The sequence below is a fragment of the Jatropha curcas genome, chromosome 5 (assembly GCF_041381405.1).
Source record: "Jatropha curcas cultivar XTBG-Jc1 chromosome 5, XTBG_Jcur_1.0, whole genome shotgun sequence".
NCBI lineage: Eukaryota > Viridiplantae > Streptophyta > Magnoliopsida > Malpighiales > Euphorbiaceae > Jatropha > Jatropha curcas.
Window position 1 is genome coordinate 20,590,196 of NC_143155.1, and position 14,020 is coordinate 20,604,215.

General features: G+C 26.4%; 1 protein-coding gene across 1 annotated transcript; it reads right to left on the reverse strand.

Annotated features, from left to right (window-relative positions):
• Positions 1–2,666: 2,666 nt before the first annotated feature.
• On the reverse strand, positions 2,667–5,247 carry LOC105641891 (polygalacturonase). The gene is made up of 4 exons (XM_012226539.4): positions 4,805–5,247; positions 4,423–4,712; positions 3,287–3,515; positions 2,667–3,161 (listed from the first exon to the last, which is right to left on the reverse strand). The coding sequence occupies exons 1-4, from the start codon at positions 5,234–5,236 to the stop codon at positions 2,943–2,945; spliced, it is 1,170 nt and encodes a 389-aa protein (XP_012081929.1). The 5' UTR covers positions 5,237–5,247; the 3' UTR covers positions 2,667–2,942.
• Positions 5,248–14,020: the final 8,773 nt, after the last annotated feature.

The window sequence follows — 14,020 nt, forward strand, 5'->3', positions numbered from 1 at the left end:
AAATTTTGTTATTTGATAACGTATAAAAAAAACCTTTTTTACGAATTAAGCAAACATATAGTAACGAATTCAAAATTATAGCCAAACATCGCACATTGATTCTATACCCACGAATGAACAAGATACTAAGGAATCGTTCATGCCTAAATTAATAATTTTTGATACAGATATAAAAAGGAATCTTATCAAAGATTATTATAAAATATTGGTAACTGGAGCTATATTATCTTGTATCCAGCAGTTTACCAAAAAAAAATATCACTCTTTACAAATTATTATAAAATATTAAACAAATAGTCAATACATATATTCTTTTGTAAAAACACTCGAACTTCAAATTTTTGTTGAAATCAAAATTTATAATTGATAAGCTAAGATATTCAATTCGTGAAAAGATCTTAAAATAAAAATTTTCTTATATAAAAAATACATGAATGAAAATTAATACATGAATGAAAATAAAGGGCATGAAAATATTTATTAGAAATCCCGAAAAAGAAATCCTCTAATTCACAAATATGTGCATTTTTTTAAATAAGAAAAGGGATAATTAGTAAATTGGTTGTTTAAATTTTTTGAAATTTTTTCTTTTGATCTTTGAAGTAAAAATTTTTATAATAAGGTATATGAACCAGGAAAAATTTTATATTTACTGTTTATTGCCTACGTGGCTTGCCGATCTTACCATTAGGATAGCTGAAGTGCACAAATTACTTGTATCTAAGATGATTGGGCTCCAAACAAGGGAGCCAGCAAAGCCTAATGTGCTGGCACATGCGATAGTCACACGAAATGACTTTATTGCCCTCATTTTGTTGATTTTTTTTTATCTACTGTTCACCTCTTCTCAACTGAATCGTAATGCCTAATTATAATAAGTAGATGCACACCATGTTTAGAAGAAATAATTAGAACAAATTCTATAATATCAGAATCGAAAAGTAGAAAGTGGGAACACCAAATTATGAGAGGACTTAATTTCTTTAATTATATGTTACAAATATAGAAATTTTTTTTAATAAATTCAAGCATTAAATCAAACTAATAGATTCTATCAAATACACTCAATTTTAACTTGGAGATGTTAAGTATTAAAATACAGTCAAAATTTATGATCTGAATGAGAAACATACATAACATCTTGTTTTTTCAAAGTAATTCATAAATAAACTGTAAATTGAAATAAATGTAAAATGTATGCATATATATATTTTTATTTTTTCATGAATATTCTCACATGATTTTTGAATATTGATAGTAATTTTTTTCCGGGTTCGTGACTGTCCCTCCCATAGTATTAGCTTTTATCAATAACGAAAAAGAAAAATAAACATAAATCCTTAATTATTGACTGTGTTAGAGATAAATAATATTTTCCATTTGGTTAAGAAGTTGTAACTAATTAATTAACTACCAATATATAATACTTGTTGAGTTGATACATAACTAAAGTTGGTAATGGATAGTGACTTGTGGAGCCACCTTAGCATTTGGTGAGTGAATCCCAAATGTATTTGTGAAAATAAAGAATTTCCTATTGTTGAATGGTGCCTAAATTTATTGACTGTCACTCTACAAGTCAAATACATAACAATTAATCAAACCAAATGAAATTAGTCTAATTAAGCAGACATAAAATTAGTTTCATAATTAATTACTATATATATATATATATTAATTTAGGGGTTTATTGAATTATTTTTTATTAATTTTCTAGTTCATTTTTTTTTTGATAAAAAATATATTTTGTTTATTGATTAATTGGTTGGTTTATATATATTAAATTCACTTAATTTGATACTTATTTGTTATTGACTGAGAGCAAATATAATATAATAGTTCCTTTAAATAAGGTTATATTAAGAAAAATTCTATATACTATTGCTTAGATTTCTATAAAATTTACATATTTAGGCTTTGTTTATCCCGAAAAATAATTTGCTTAGAAATATTCTTCAGATTTTCTAATGTTTGGGGCACTTAGAAAAATTAGTCAATAAAAAATATTTTTCTAATCAAAGAAAAATTAAGCATTTTTAAAGAAAATGGCTCTCCATTCTGAAAAGAAGAGAACATTTTCCGGACAAATTTATTATACCAAAATACACATTTATTTCATTTAAAAAAAAAAACATATTTATTAATTTATTAATCATAAGTAGTTAAAACCTTCTCATATTTCCATTCCTCCCCTCTACCACTAATCATTAATCACTAATGATAGTCATTAAACAATACTTTCCGATCACAGAAATATTGTTAAACACCCATCTTTCCTATTTTAGATGCTGCGTAACTAATTGACCGACCCATCAGCTATGGAAAACGGACTGCTATATGTAATGAGATCTGTAATTTTTCACATTTCCAATATGATGAAGCTGGTTTTTAAGAAGAAAGATGGTCAAAGGAAACTTCTATTGCCACCCACGTGCTTTCAAACTTGGAGGGAAGATTATTATTGTTATTAGTATTTTTTTTTTTTTTTTTTTGAGTTATCCAGTTGACCAATAAATAGCACAACCTCAAAGACCTGTAACTGTAAGTAGAGATTAGGTACCTTGTCATTTTTCAAGCTTCTAGATATTTTTTTTTTATATAAATTTTTTTAAGTATAGTTAACGATTCAAAATAACATTTTGTTCAGACCAGATGTAGAGTTATAATTAAATTATACAAATTCACATATATATTTAATTAAAAAAATTATCAAGGATAATTAAATTTAGCACCAATTCATTACTAAATATCATATACATTAAAGTTTAAAAGACACTACCACAAATGGAGTGCTACATTACATTAAAAGTCACTTCCACATGGAAAGCATACCCAGAAATTAAAAAAAAAAAAATAATACTACATATATCGGTACAGGCTTGATTATGAACAAAATGAAAATAAAAATTATATATAGCCGATCCCAACTAGTTATCGTTATGTTACAAACAACTCTCGGGCATGAGTACTCCAGTACTGGTTCCATCAATGTTCTTACATGAAGAAATTGCTGCTTTGTTCATGTAAGTAAGATTTATGTCATGCAATTTGATTCCCTTGCATGGATTGGTTCTACTACACTCAAAGATCACTGCCTGTCTTGTAGCTGATGTTCCTTTTATATTCTTGTATGTCACTCCACTAATCTTCACACCAGAACTCTGTCAATTTCAAAATTAGAAATGTGTATTTTCATGTCAAATTTCAATGGTTAGATAAGTAATTTGTCCTTTTAATTAACTTAATTAATGAAAAATGATGGTTAATTAGTTAGTTAGTTAGTTACCTGGCCAGGACAACCAATATTGTCAGGGCAGTAATCTTGGTCAATAATTATAGGATTCTCAACATTTCTCATGATGATATTTTGGAAGAGAATATTCCTTACAAAGCTAGTGCTGGGCCTGGCCCATGATTTGATCCTCACTCCATTATCTGATCCAGTGAAAGTTGAATCTGTTAAGGTTATGTTTTGTACTCCATCTTCATTGAATTGCCTGCCTAGACTTCCAATGCTGTGGAAAATGCACAAACACAATAAATTTTAGGCATGTTGGGCAGTAACTTTTAAACTAGTGTTTAGCATTTTAAAGAGCTATTTTTACTAAATCATTTTATTTTAAATCGCTATATAATAAGCTACCAACTAAAAGCTAACAGCTATCGGTTAATAGAACAACTGACAGCTACTTCAATGGTTAATATTATGAAATAAGCCCTAATAGTAGAATTGCTTCAAAATTAGAATACTTAATCATAAAGAAATTTTTGGTGGAGAATCAGTTATTTAAAAGGGAGGTTTGATTGATCTTTTTACCTCTTGTAGAAGATGTAGGGAGTGAGAGAACTCGAATTCAAGTCCTTTTCACTATAAAAATTATCACTAATTTGATGAATGTTATTTAAAGAGGAGGATTACTCCTGTTGTGTAGCCCACAAAATTATTTCGGTCTATTGGGCCTCCCATGTATCAAAAAAAAAAAAGAAAGAAAAAGAAAAAAGAAAAATATGCCTATACCTAACTCCAACTTCCAATTCACCTATAACTACTAAACTAAGCCCTTAATGTAATTTGTTTGGGTAGATTGGGCTATTAATAAAATAATGAACTATGGGTCCAGATCCAAAAGAAGCAAGAAAAGTGTCCAATGAACTCAAATCGGGCCCAAATATTTTGAAGCAAATATATTTGTTATTTTTCATTTTCTGTAATTACACTTATTTGTTATTTTTTATGACTATATTTTAATTAAATTAAACACATTATAAAACTATCATTTATAATCACGACAGTCACTATTAGATCCTGAAATGAAATTACCGGAACGAAGTTACTCTCGTACTCAAAGGCTAATAGATACTAGTGGGAAAATTAAAATTAAAAATAAAAAAAGTGAGAAAGAAGAAAGAATGATACTTTACCTGACGCCATGGCCGGGGCCACAACTAATCTTGCTCATATGCAAGTTTCTGGTGCCTGGACCGATTGATATGCAGTCATCTCCGGTCTGCAGCATGCCGCCGGTGATTGTCACTCCGGTTGCTCCCTGGACGTGGATGCCATCTGTGTTGGGGCTTTGATCTGGAGCTATAAGCCTCACATTTCGAACTTGAACATTATTACAACTGTTGATTACTAGGTGAGTTAATTGACTGTTGATAGATGTCAAGCCACTGATTATGATGTCGTTCGCCCAGTTGAATGTTATGGACTGCATTTTTAAGAACTTGTATTACAAAAAATTGAACAATTTTATAATTAAATTGATTATAGTAATCAAGAAACAGAATTTTTGTTTTTTACCCTAGCTCCAACTGGGCAATTCTTTCCCGTTCTTCTGCAATTCCAGAAGCCAGCACCCTTAGCATCAAGAGTGCCACCAACAACAGAAACTCTATTAACCTTAATAAACAAAATCCAGTATCCAGAATTGCCAAGAGCTCGATAATCCACAGGAGCAACAATGGTTCCATCGATCTTAACCGTAATTCTATTCTTGCATGGACCTCTAAAAACTATTGCTTTTATCAAATATCTTCCTTTAGGGACATAAATTATTGACGCAGAAGCAGAATTACAAGCAGCTGCCCATGCATTTAGAAATGCTTTTGTTGCGTCTGTTTTTCCATCTGGTTTGGCTCCGAAAGTAATTACATTAAACGCTGCGTTTGATATGTTGAAGATGAAGAAGAAGGAAAGTAGAAAAGAAATAATATTAGGAAGCTTATAAGCCATTTTGATAATAAGTAAAGTAGAGCAGTTGGATGATACAAAAATGGCAGTTAATTAGGGTTTTATTTATACAGTGGGAATTGTGCATGAATATTTGTCAGATTGGTTTAATTAATTAATATTAATTAATTAAAGATTAATTAGTCAAGCAGGTTTTTTTTATTCGCACGTCTTCGGGTACTTGCATATGAGATATGTACGGTGACATGTGATAAGTTGTGAATCCATGGAAAAAATGGACGTAAACATGTGATAAGCTGTTCAGGAATTATATTAAACTGTTTTCAATTGTAAATATCATAATGATAAGAAGAAGAATTAATTTTTTTTAATTTGGAACTTTTTGTTAAGAAGCTAACATATGCTTAACTTGGATTTGATTTACGTTTATAAGTTAGAAGTCTTCACAGTTAACTTGATTAAAAATGAAGTTGTTTAATATATTTCTTTTAAAATAACAAAATTAAATAATTATTGAATTTGAGAATATATTGTTTAATATTAAAAAAATGCAACTATAGATCAATATTTTAAAGAAAAATACAAAGGTAACATATATAATTTACGGGAAATTGTTCCATGCTCCGTGTCTTCCTTCATTTTGTTCAATTGATTCATGCAACTATTGTTAGTTGATTCACACTACCTAATAACTAGTTTATAAATATTTGGCAAGCCTTTTAATCAGCAACAACTCATAATTAATAGAAATCTCAAATAGTTATCGATTTCATCAACTATATTTTGCAATTTTTTCGTATCAACTGCTAGGATTTAAATTTTACATTATAATAACAACCACTATTAAGATTTTATCAACCGCTATTAGCCACCAGCCACTAGCTATCAGCTATCTACTAAAATGAACGACTAAACCAAACAAACTTTAAATCAATCGTTGATTATAAAGGCTTGAGTTTGAAACATTTTCTTATAACTACTAAATAGGAAAAAAGACTTACATATTCTTGGTGTATAATCCACCTATATTATATTTAGATTATATTAACCTTTTAAATAGTTACTAATATTTTTTTTTTTGAAATAACTTTTTTACATTATCATTTTGTTTATATTAAATAAGTACAAAATATTATATAAAAACACAATAATATTTTTATCAATTTAAAATGTTATAATAAAAAAATATATATTCACATTATATATCATTATTGAAAGTTTATCAAAAAATAAGCATTGGCAAACTAACTATTTTTATCAAAATAGAGCCTTTCTCTTTTCTCTCTAGTCGTTTGATCCTGATTTTAGTTTGGATTGCTACTGTTGATCAACGGTAGCTCTTATTTTCAACTCTTGCTTTTGTCTCTAATCTTTTATTCACTTTTAATAAATTCATATGTCAAGAACTCATTTATTTACATAATATGTTGCAACTGGAAAAACAATCGAGGTATAGAAGATTTAGAGATTTTATTATTTTGTCATTCAAATCAATTAAATGACTAGTTGGAGTTTTATATCTTTTGTCAAAATCATCTTCAAACGGAAAGATATAATATTATATCTTTTATTTTCAGTTCTATTATTCAAAAAAATAAAAATAATTTTTTTAGTTTATTAAAAGATTATCAAACTCTATTAACTACTGATAGCAAAATTCTATGTCTGATTAAAATGAACATTCATAATACTTGATATTATTATTAGTAATTATATTTAAAAAAAATTGTTAACAATAATCACTTTCACAAATGATTAAACTTAAATTTATATATCTAGCCATTTTTTTTTTTTAGATTATTGGTTGGATTCCTTTCACACACACATACATATATACATGTATATATTTTGATACTTGTACTAAATATTCAAGTTTGTATCCATTTTAATGGTTCATAAATCTGATTAATTTTCGCTAAGCAAAGGAACTAGCCGAGAGAATTTATATTACAGGAAATCGAATTTATGACTTAAGTCATGATGATCAATTCTGTAAGCGGTGGCAAATTTCATATTGCATGACCTAAGCCATGGATTCCTTTCATATTGGCACATTATAATTAATTCCAAAGAATTCCCCTAAAAAAATATAAAATAAGCTAGGCAAATTTCCATCAAAGCTTGTGTAAATGCTAAGGCTGGGTCAAGTACGGGATGAGATATATTGTAGCATGTGTGAAACTCGTTATTTAATTTCCCCCTTTGCCACGTGACACGTGGAGGAAACCCGGAGGAGTTGCAGCCGCAAATGTAGCCTAGTTTAAAGCTGTTCCAATCATTCAAATGATAAGAAAGTGAATTGAGTATTATTCCTTCATTCTTTTTTTTTTTTTTTTTTTTTAATCCTAAACCCCAAAATAGCAGTTCGACTCATGATAAAATACATTTGAATTCAAGATAAGATTTCTAAAACATCAGGATTCAATAGTGGAAAATACATTTATTCAAAGAGGCAGTTACAAACGCTAAAATAAAATTAAACTTTTTAAAAAATCTTTTAAAAAAAATGTTATAAGAATGGAAAAGAAAGTTAATGAAGGTAAAACAAAATCATAAAAATAAACATAACTGGAAGTTAAATAATTTAAAACTATATATGCAATGTATGGATAGTTCTTTGATACGAGGATATGTAATTGGTAAAAAAATATTATGGATTAAGATTTCCTAAATTGATAATAATTTTTATAATCAAAAGAATGCAAACCGAGAAATTTCACTCTATACAATAATTTTAGGTATTACGTTTAATTAATTAATAATTTTGTTGACAAATTGCTTTTAATTTTGATAGATTGACATTGATGTAAAATATTTCATTAAAGTCATTTTATGGATGGATTTCTTTTTTCTTTTTATCGTTTTAAGTGGTTGGTGTGTCATATTTAGTTTTTCAAGAACGATCGTATATATGTTATTCTGTCTTATTGTTATCATGTCTTATTGTCTCATAATGTATGTGTTCATCCAATCACCAAAACATAATTAGTTTGTCAAACAAAAATTAGTTGCCGTTTTAAAAAATTATCGCAGTTTATTATTTTTTCAGTGAAAAGATGTTACTATACTCTTATTTCTGTAAAACTAGCGTTAGAATCCGCGCAATGCACGAAAAATATTAAAGGATAAAATAATCTTCTATAATATCATTTAAAAATAATAAAATTGTATAATAAAATGATTATAAAATGCACTATAAATTATATCTCATTAAAATATGCTGAAAAAGTTACAATGTTAAGATGTACCTTTTTAAGCATCCTGCAATAACAAAAGTCATGCATGATATGACCTGCATAAAAAAATACATACTATTAATGTATTTTTTAATAGTGTTAATAATTTTGAGAAGTTAATTAATTATACAGAAATAATAAATTAAAATTTTTTTATTTTATATTTATGATTTATTATAAATGATTATTTATTTATTTGAAATATTAACATATTATACTTATTTAGTGTAATGTGTTCTAAGCATGTGGATGTCCTACTTTTTTAAAAATGATTATATCTTGTGTCTTGTGTCTGTACAACCTAGCTCCTAGTACATGAGATTACTTCATACACCAAGCTAATCAATCAATATTTTTTTATTATCAAGAAAAATTAAAGTATTTTTAAATTTATTTTTATATGTTTTTTTATTAATGAATGATCATAAATACTCTTGTTACAATTAAAAACATTTTTTGATAGTTTTGATAAGTCATTCATCTTTCCCATACTCTAGAATTATTTGCCATCAAATAGAGATTTTAATGAAAACTACGATAAATAAATTGAAATTGGAGGAGGTTAGCTCTAGGCTGTATATTAATAAGTTCATTAAGAATTTAACTAATTATATTAAAGTAAGAAATTATGTATGTTTTATTTTATGTTTATGATCTATTATAAATGACTGTTTATTTATTCTAAATACTAATGTATAACACTTATTTATTATAGCGTGTGCTAAACATATAAATATCCTACTTTTTTTAAAAATTGTCATATTCTGTATGATTCTGTATCTCGTGCTCCGTGTACGTGCAACCTAGCTTACAGCATATGATGTAAGCTAGGAGACTATTCCTTACGCTAAGCTAGTCAACCTAGATTTTTTTTTTTATTACCAATAAAAAATGAAGTGTTTTTTTTAATTTGTTTTTATGTATTTTCTTTAAAAAAATAGTCCAACAACTTAATTTAGAATTCTGAATTTATAATTATAACATTTGTGATTCTATAACCTTATACACCAAGTCAATCAACTAAGGTTTTTTTTTTTATTTTTTTTTATTACCAAGAAAAAATGAATTATTTTTTTAATTTTTTTTGTGTATTTTTTTTAAATCAGTCCAACAAATTAATTTAGAATTATGAATTTAGAAATCTAACATTTGTCATTCTATAATCCAAAATACTGTCAAATTGCAAATTGTGCTATTGATACTTAGCTTCCATATAAGGCAGACTACTCTCCGTATTATACTTACATTCCCATATCTCGTTTCTCGCGTCCGTGTAACATAGCTTCTGGTATATGAGATTACTCCATATACCAAACTAATCAACTAAGGTTCTTTTTATTTTCAAGAAGAAATGAAGTGTCTTTTTTAATTTAGTTTTGCATTTTTTTGAAAAAATCAGTCCGACAACTTAATTTAGAATTCTAACGTTTATCATTCTATAATTCCATATACCAAGCTAATCAAGCAATATATTTTTTATTACCAAGAAAAATGAAGTGCTTTTTTTTTTTTTCAAAAATTAGTCTAACAACTTAATTTTGAAACACTTGATTTTCATTTAAGATAAACTACTCTACTTTTATATATTATATAAATATAAATTATTATGAGAAGATAAAAAAAAAAAAGAAGCTAACTTCTCATCACAATCTCCCTCGTATGATAGAAAATCAAGCATATGAAAGCTCTATCCTCCAGTTGCTAAGATCCCATTGAACAACAAAATCAACTAACTCTCAATTATCAATGAATGATTTCATAGACTATGATTTCAATTGAATAATTGAATCACATCTAATTGACTTATCTAATTTGATTTTTTAAAAAATAAATTTAATTGGATTAGCTAAAAACCAAAATCAGCTACCTCTCAATTATCTCTCTAGACATATAAAATCATTTTAAAATGATTTTTGGAGAACAAATGTACATTGTTTGAGAATATATATGAGTAATTAGTAAAGGAAGTATTCTTCAATTTTACTCATATTTATATTAAATATTGTAAGCTTGGAGTAATGATATGAAATGAAAGAAAATTTAATAAAATTAATTAATCATGTGTAACAATTTTAAACAATTTATATTTATGGAGGGAGAAAGTATTTTCAATCATTTAACAAAATTTGTAACATTATTAATATTTTTTCATAAAAAAATTTCTTGTTTCTTTTTTTTTTTCCATAATTAATGAAAATTATTAATATCATTTAATAATATTTTATGGCTAATAAAATTTAAAAAAAAACTAAATGCTTTTTTCAGAAAAAATTTATGTTACTTGTTTTATTTTTTTGATATCAAAGAAAAATTAAATTAAATTTTTTCTATAAATTTATTTTATAGTTTTTTATTTTCCTTCTCATTTGAAAAGAAAATTATCGGAATTCTTTTTCTTTATATTCCTTTCTTATTTCCAAACAAAATACTTTTTGCTTATTAATATTAGGTTAGTTTTCTTTTCTTTTCTCTTCCTACATGGCATTATCTGAAAACATAAAACAATTTATCTTTTTACAATTGCTGTAATTACAACTGATCTTCTTACAATTATATTAAATAATTGTTCTCTTTACACTTGTCTTGGCAAATTTGAGAGATTTATACTTACTGTCATTTAAGATACACTTCTCTGATTTTATTCATTATATAGATATATTTATTATAGACTTGGCATATTACGTGAATTCATGTATCAAGTATAAAAAAGTCTTTTTTTATATCCAACTCCATGCTTGTTTGAGAGGAAGTCAAGAGATGGTTATTAAATATTTAATTAGTTGAATGATATTTTTATTTGGTTGACTTGTTTTCCTATTTGCTTTATAAGAAAGACTCTGCATGTGCTTGCAATACATTCGACTATGGAGAAGAAGAATAGTATAAATTTTTACTTAGGGTTTGGAGCTCTATTCAATCCCCTATTAAAAAGTGTGAGCATACGAGTATTCGAGAATAAACGTAATAAAATATAATGTAGTGTAATTAAATGTATTTTCTCAATAATTTTTTATTGAAAATATTTTTAGGGTGCCATAAATAAATAATATATTTAATGTAAATTACCTACTTCGAATATGGATTTACCATATGTCAAATTAGTCAAAAATTAAAATTTGATTATACGAAAGTATTTATGCACCAGGAAAAAATTTTATAATTCTTAACGGATTGACTTGCTATATGAGACCACTTCATGCGCAATTCTTATCCTTTGATATATATCAAAAGCGCAATTAAGGAAGGCAATCTAATCTAATGTATGCCTTGTAATGCAAATTTTAAAAAACCTTGGCTTCCTGTTGAAGTAACACTAAGTGTTATTTGGGTTGGGGGAAGGGACCTTTCAACGGTTTTGTGGTTGAAACAGGATAATTGACCAAACGAAGCCATGTGCTTAAGCAAAGTCAATTTGACATTTGAAGGAGGAGACTTCATTAGCTCAATTGCATTGTAGCTGCTAAATTCATGCATGTACGTTTTCTTGTATTACATTGTATCTTCTTTATTAAATATGATAACTGTTCATGAAGTTCGTTCTGCAGCAAATTCCTTAAAGATAACCACCAGAAAGAGAAAGTTAAAATCAATTGCTTAAAATACAATTATAGAATTGATGGATGTTGGCCGAGATTTTTTCTTGACGGCCTTCGGCGGCGCCTATGACTTGCATTACAAATAACCAAAATAGGATAGGAGCAACCATTTTCATGTTTAAATCAGTTGATTTTATATATAATGAATTTTTTAGAGCAACATATATATAGATTAAGAGTGGAATATGTTGAGTCTCCGTTACCTAATCCATTAGGATAAATAAAAAAAATTACACCCTGTCTTTCTCCATGAAAGAATATCAAATTAGAATGTTCGATTTTCGGTACGGATATTCAATTCTAACTATGGAGTTAGAAGTTTCAGAAAGAGAAATTTAATTATTCGGTTTTAATATCACTTCTTTCACTAATAGAAGCCAATATTGCATTTGACTTGAAGATTAACAAATTTGTCGAATTTGAAGGATTGCATATTCAAGACTTGCGAACTTGTTGATTATCATTTAGACTTAATGATATTAACATGAGGTAAAAAATTATATGGATTAACGCTCTGTTTGTTTTTATAAAATAATTTGCAAGAAAATATTTTTCACAATTTTCCATTGTTTAGGATATTGAGGAAAATAAGTCAATGGAAAATATTTTCCTGGTCAAAGGAAAATTAAATTATTTTTTAAGGAAAATAACTTCTTATTTTCGAGAGAGTAAAACATTTTACGGACATTGACAAATCTTATAAATCCATATTTTTTTAATTTATTAATCATCATAGTCATTACCACCAGCAACCGTTTACCACCGACCACCACCACCGGCCACTAGTGACTTTCATAATTTACATTTTTCTCATATTTAACAAAAATTTTAAATTATAAAATTTATATTATTATTAATATTTTTTATGGTCTTATGAGATAAATACTTTAACGTTTTTAACTAATTTTCAATATTACAACCAAATAACGGAAAATAAGTCATTTGAAAAATATTTTTCAAGGAAAATATTTTCCATGAAAAATATTTTTCAGCAAATTATTTTCCAACTTGAATGATTAGATTTTAAGGTATGATGTTCTCAAATGTAAATCAAGCCTTTTTAATATGATCCGAGTGAATAATTCTTGGACAAATCTGCCTTTACCTCCAATGGCAGGCCATATACAAACTAGTAGAGTCATCATTTTTTTATTTTTTATATATAGGTATTAATAATTTTGATCCTAGTAAATTTGGAATTTTGGATCATTAAATTTGACATGTTTATCTATCAAATTTGAAAATCATTTTCTTTTTTAGAAAATTTTTAAAGTTCAATCTGGTGAGTTAGGGGATGACTACTTTTATTATATAATTTACAATGTTATTTTGAATATGTTAATGAATAGAAAAAAAAAAGGTTTAAAACCAAAAAAAAAAAAAAAAAAAAAAAAAAAGAGAGAGAGGAATTGCACTAAAGAAAGTTGTTCTCTACTAATAAAAGACGGCATTTTTTCTCTGAAGCAAAAAAAAAAAAAAAAAAAAAAAAAAAAAAAAAAAAAAAAAAAAAAAAAAAAAAAAAACTTGTACTCTTATGGATTGAAAAGCCAATAATTAAATCAATTGTTATTTTTGATTTTATATTTTTAGAGTCTACATTTGATATTATTAATTATAAAGCGTTGTTGAACGCTTTCGAAATATGAAAATTCATCCGTAATAATCGTAATTTTTTAAAAGTTATATATGTATTTTTTAAATTAAATCTTTACTTACATTAATTTATGAGTTCGAATGTTGTTTGCCTTCAGATTTTAATACGAGACATACAATTGGCTTTAGCATATTGAGCAATTAAATTATAAGTTTTTAAAATTTGATTGAAAATTAATTAGAAAAATAATTATGAATTGAGAACATTTATATCTTGAATTCATAATATACGTATATATTTTTAACTTTAGTTCTATATAACTTTTTTTTTTTTTTTAAAAAAAAATCAGCAATTATATTGTATACTGTAGTGGGACAAACCCAGCCCTAAACTTTTTTTT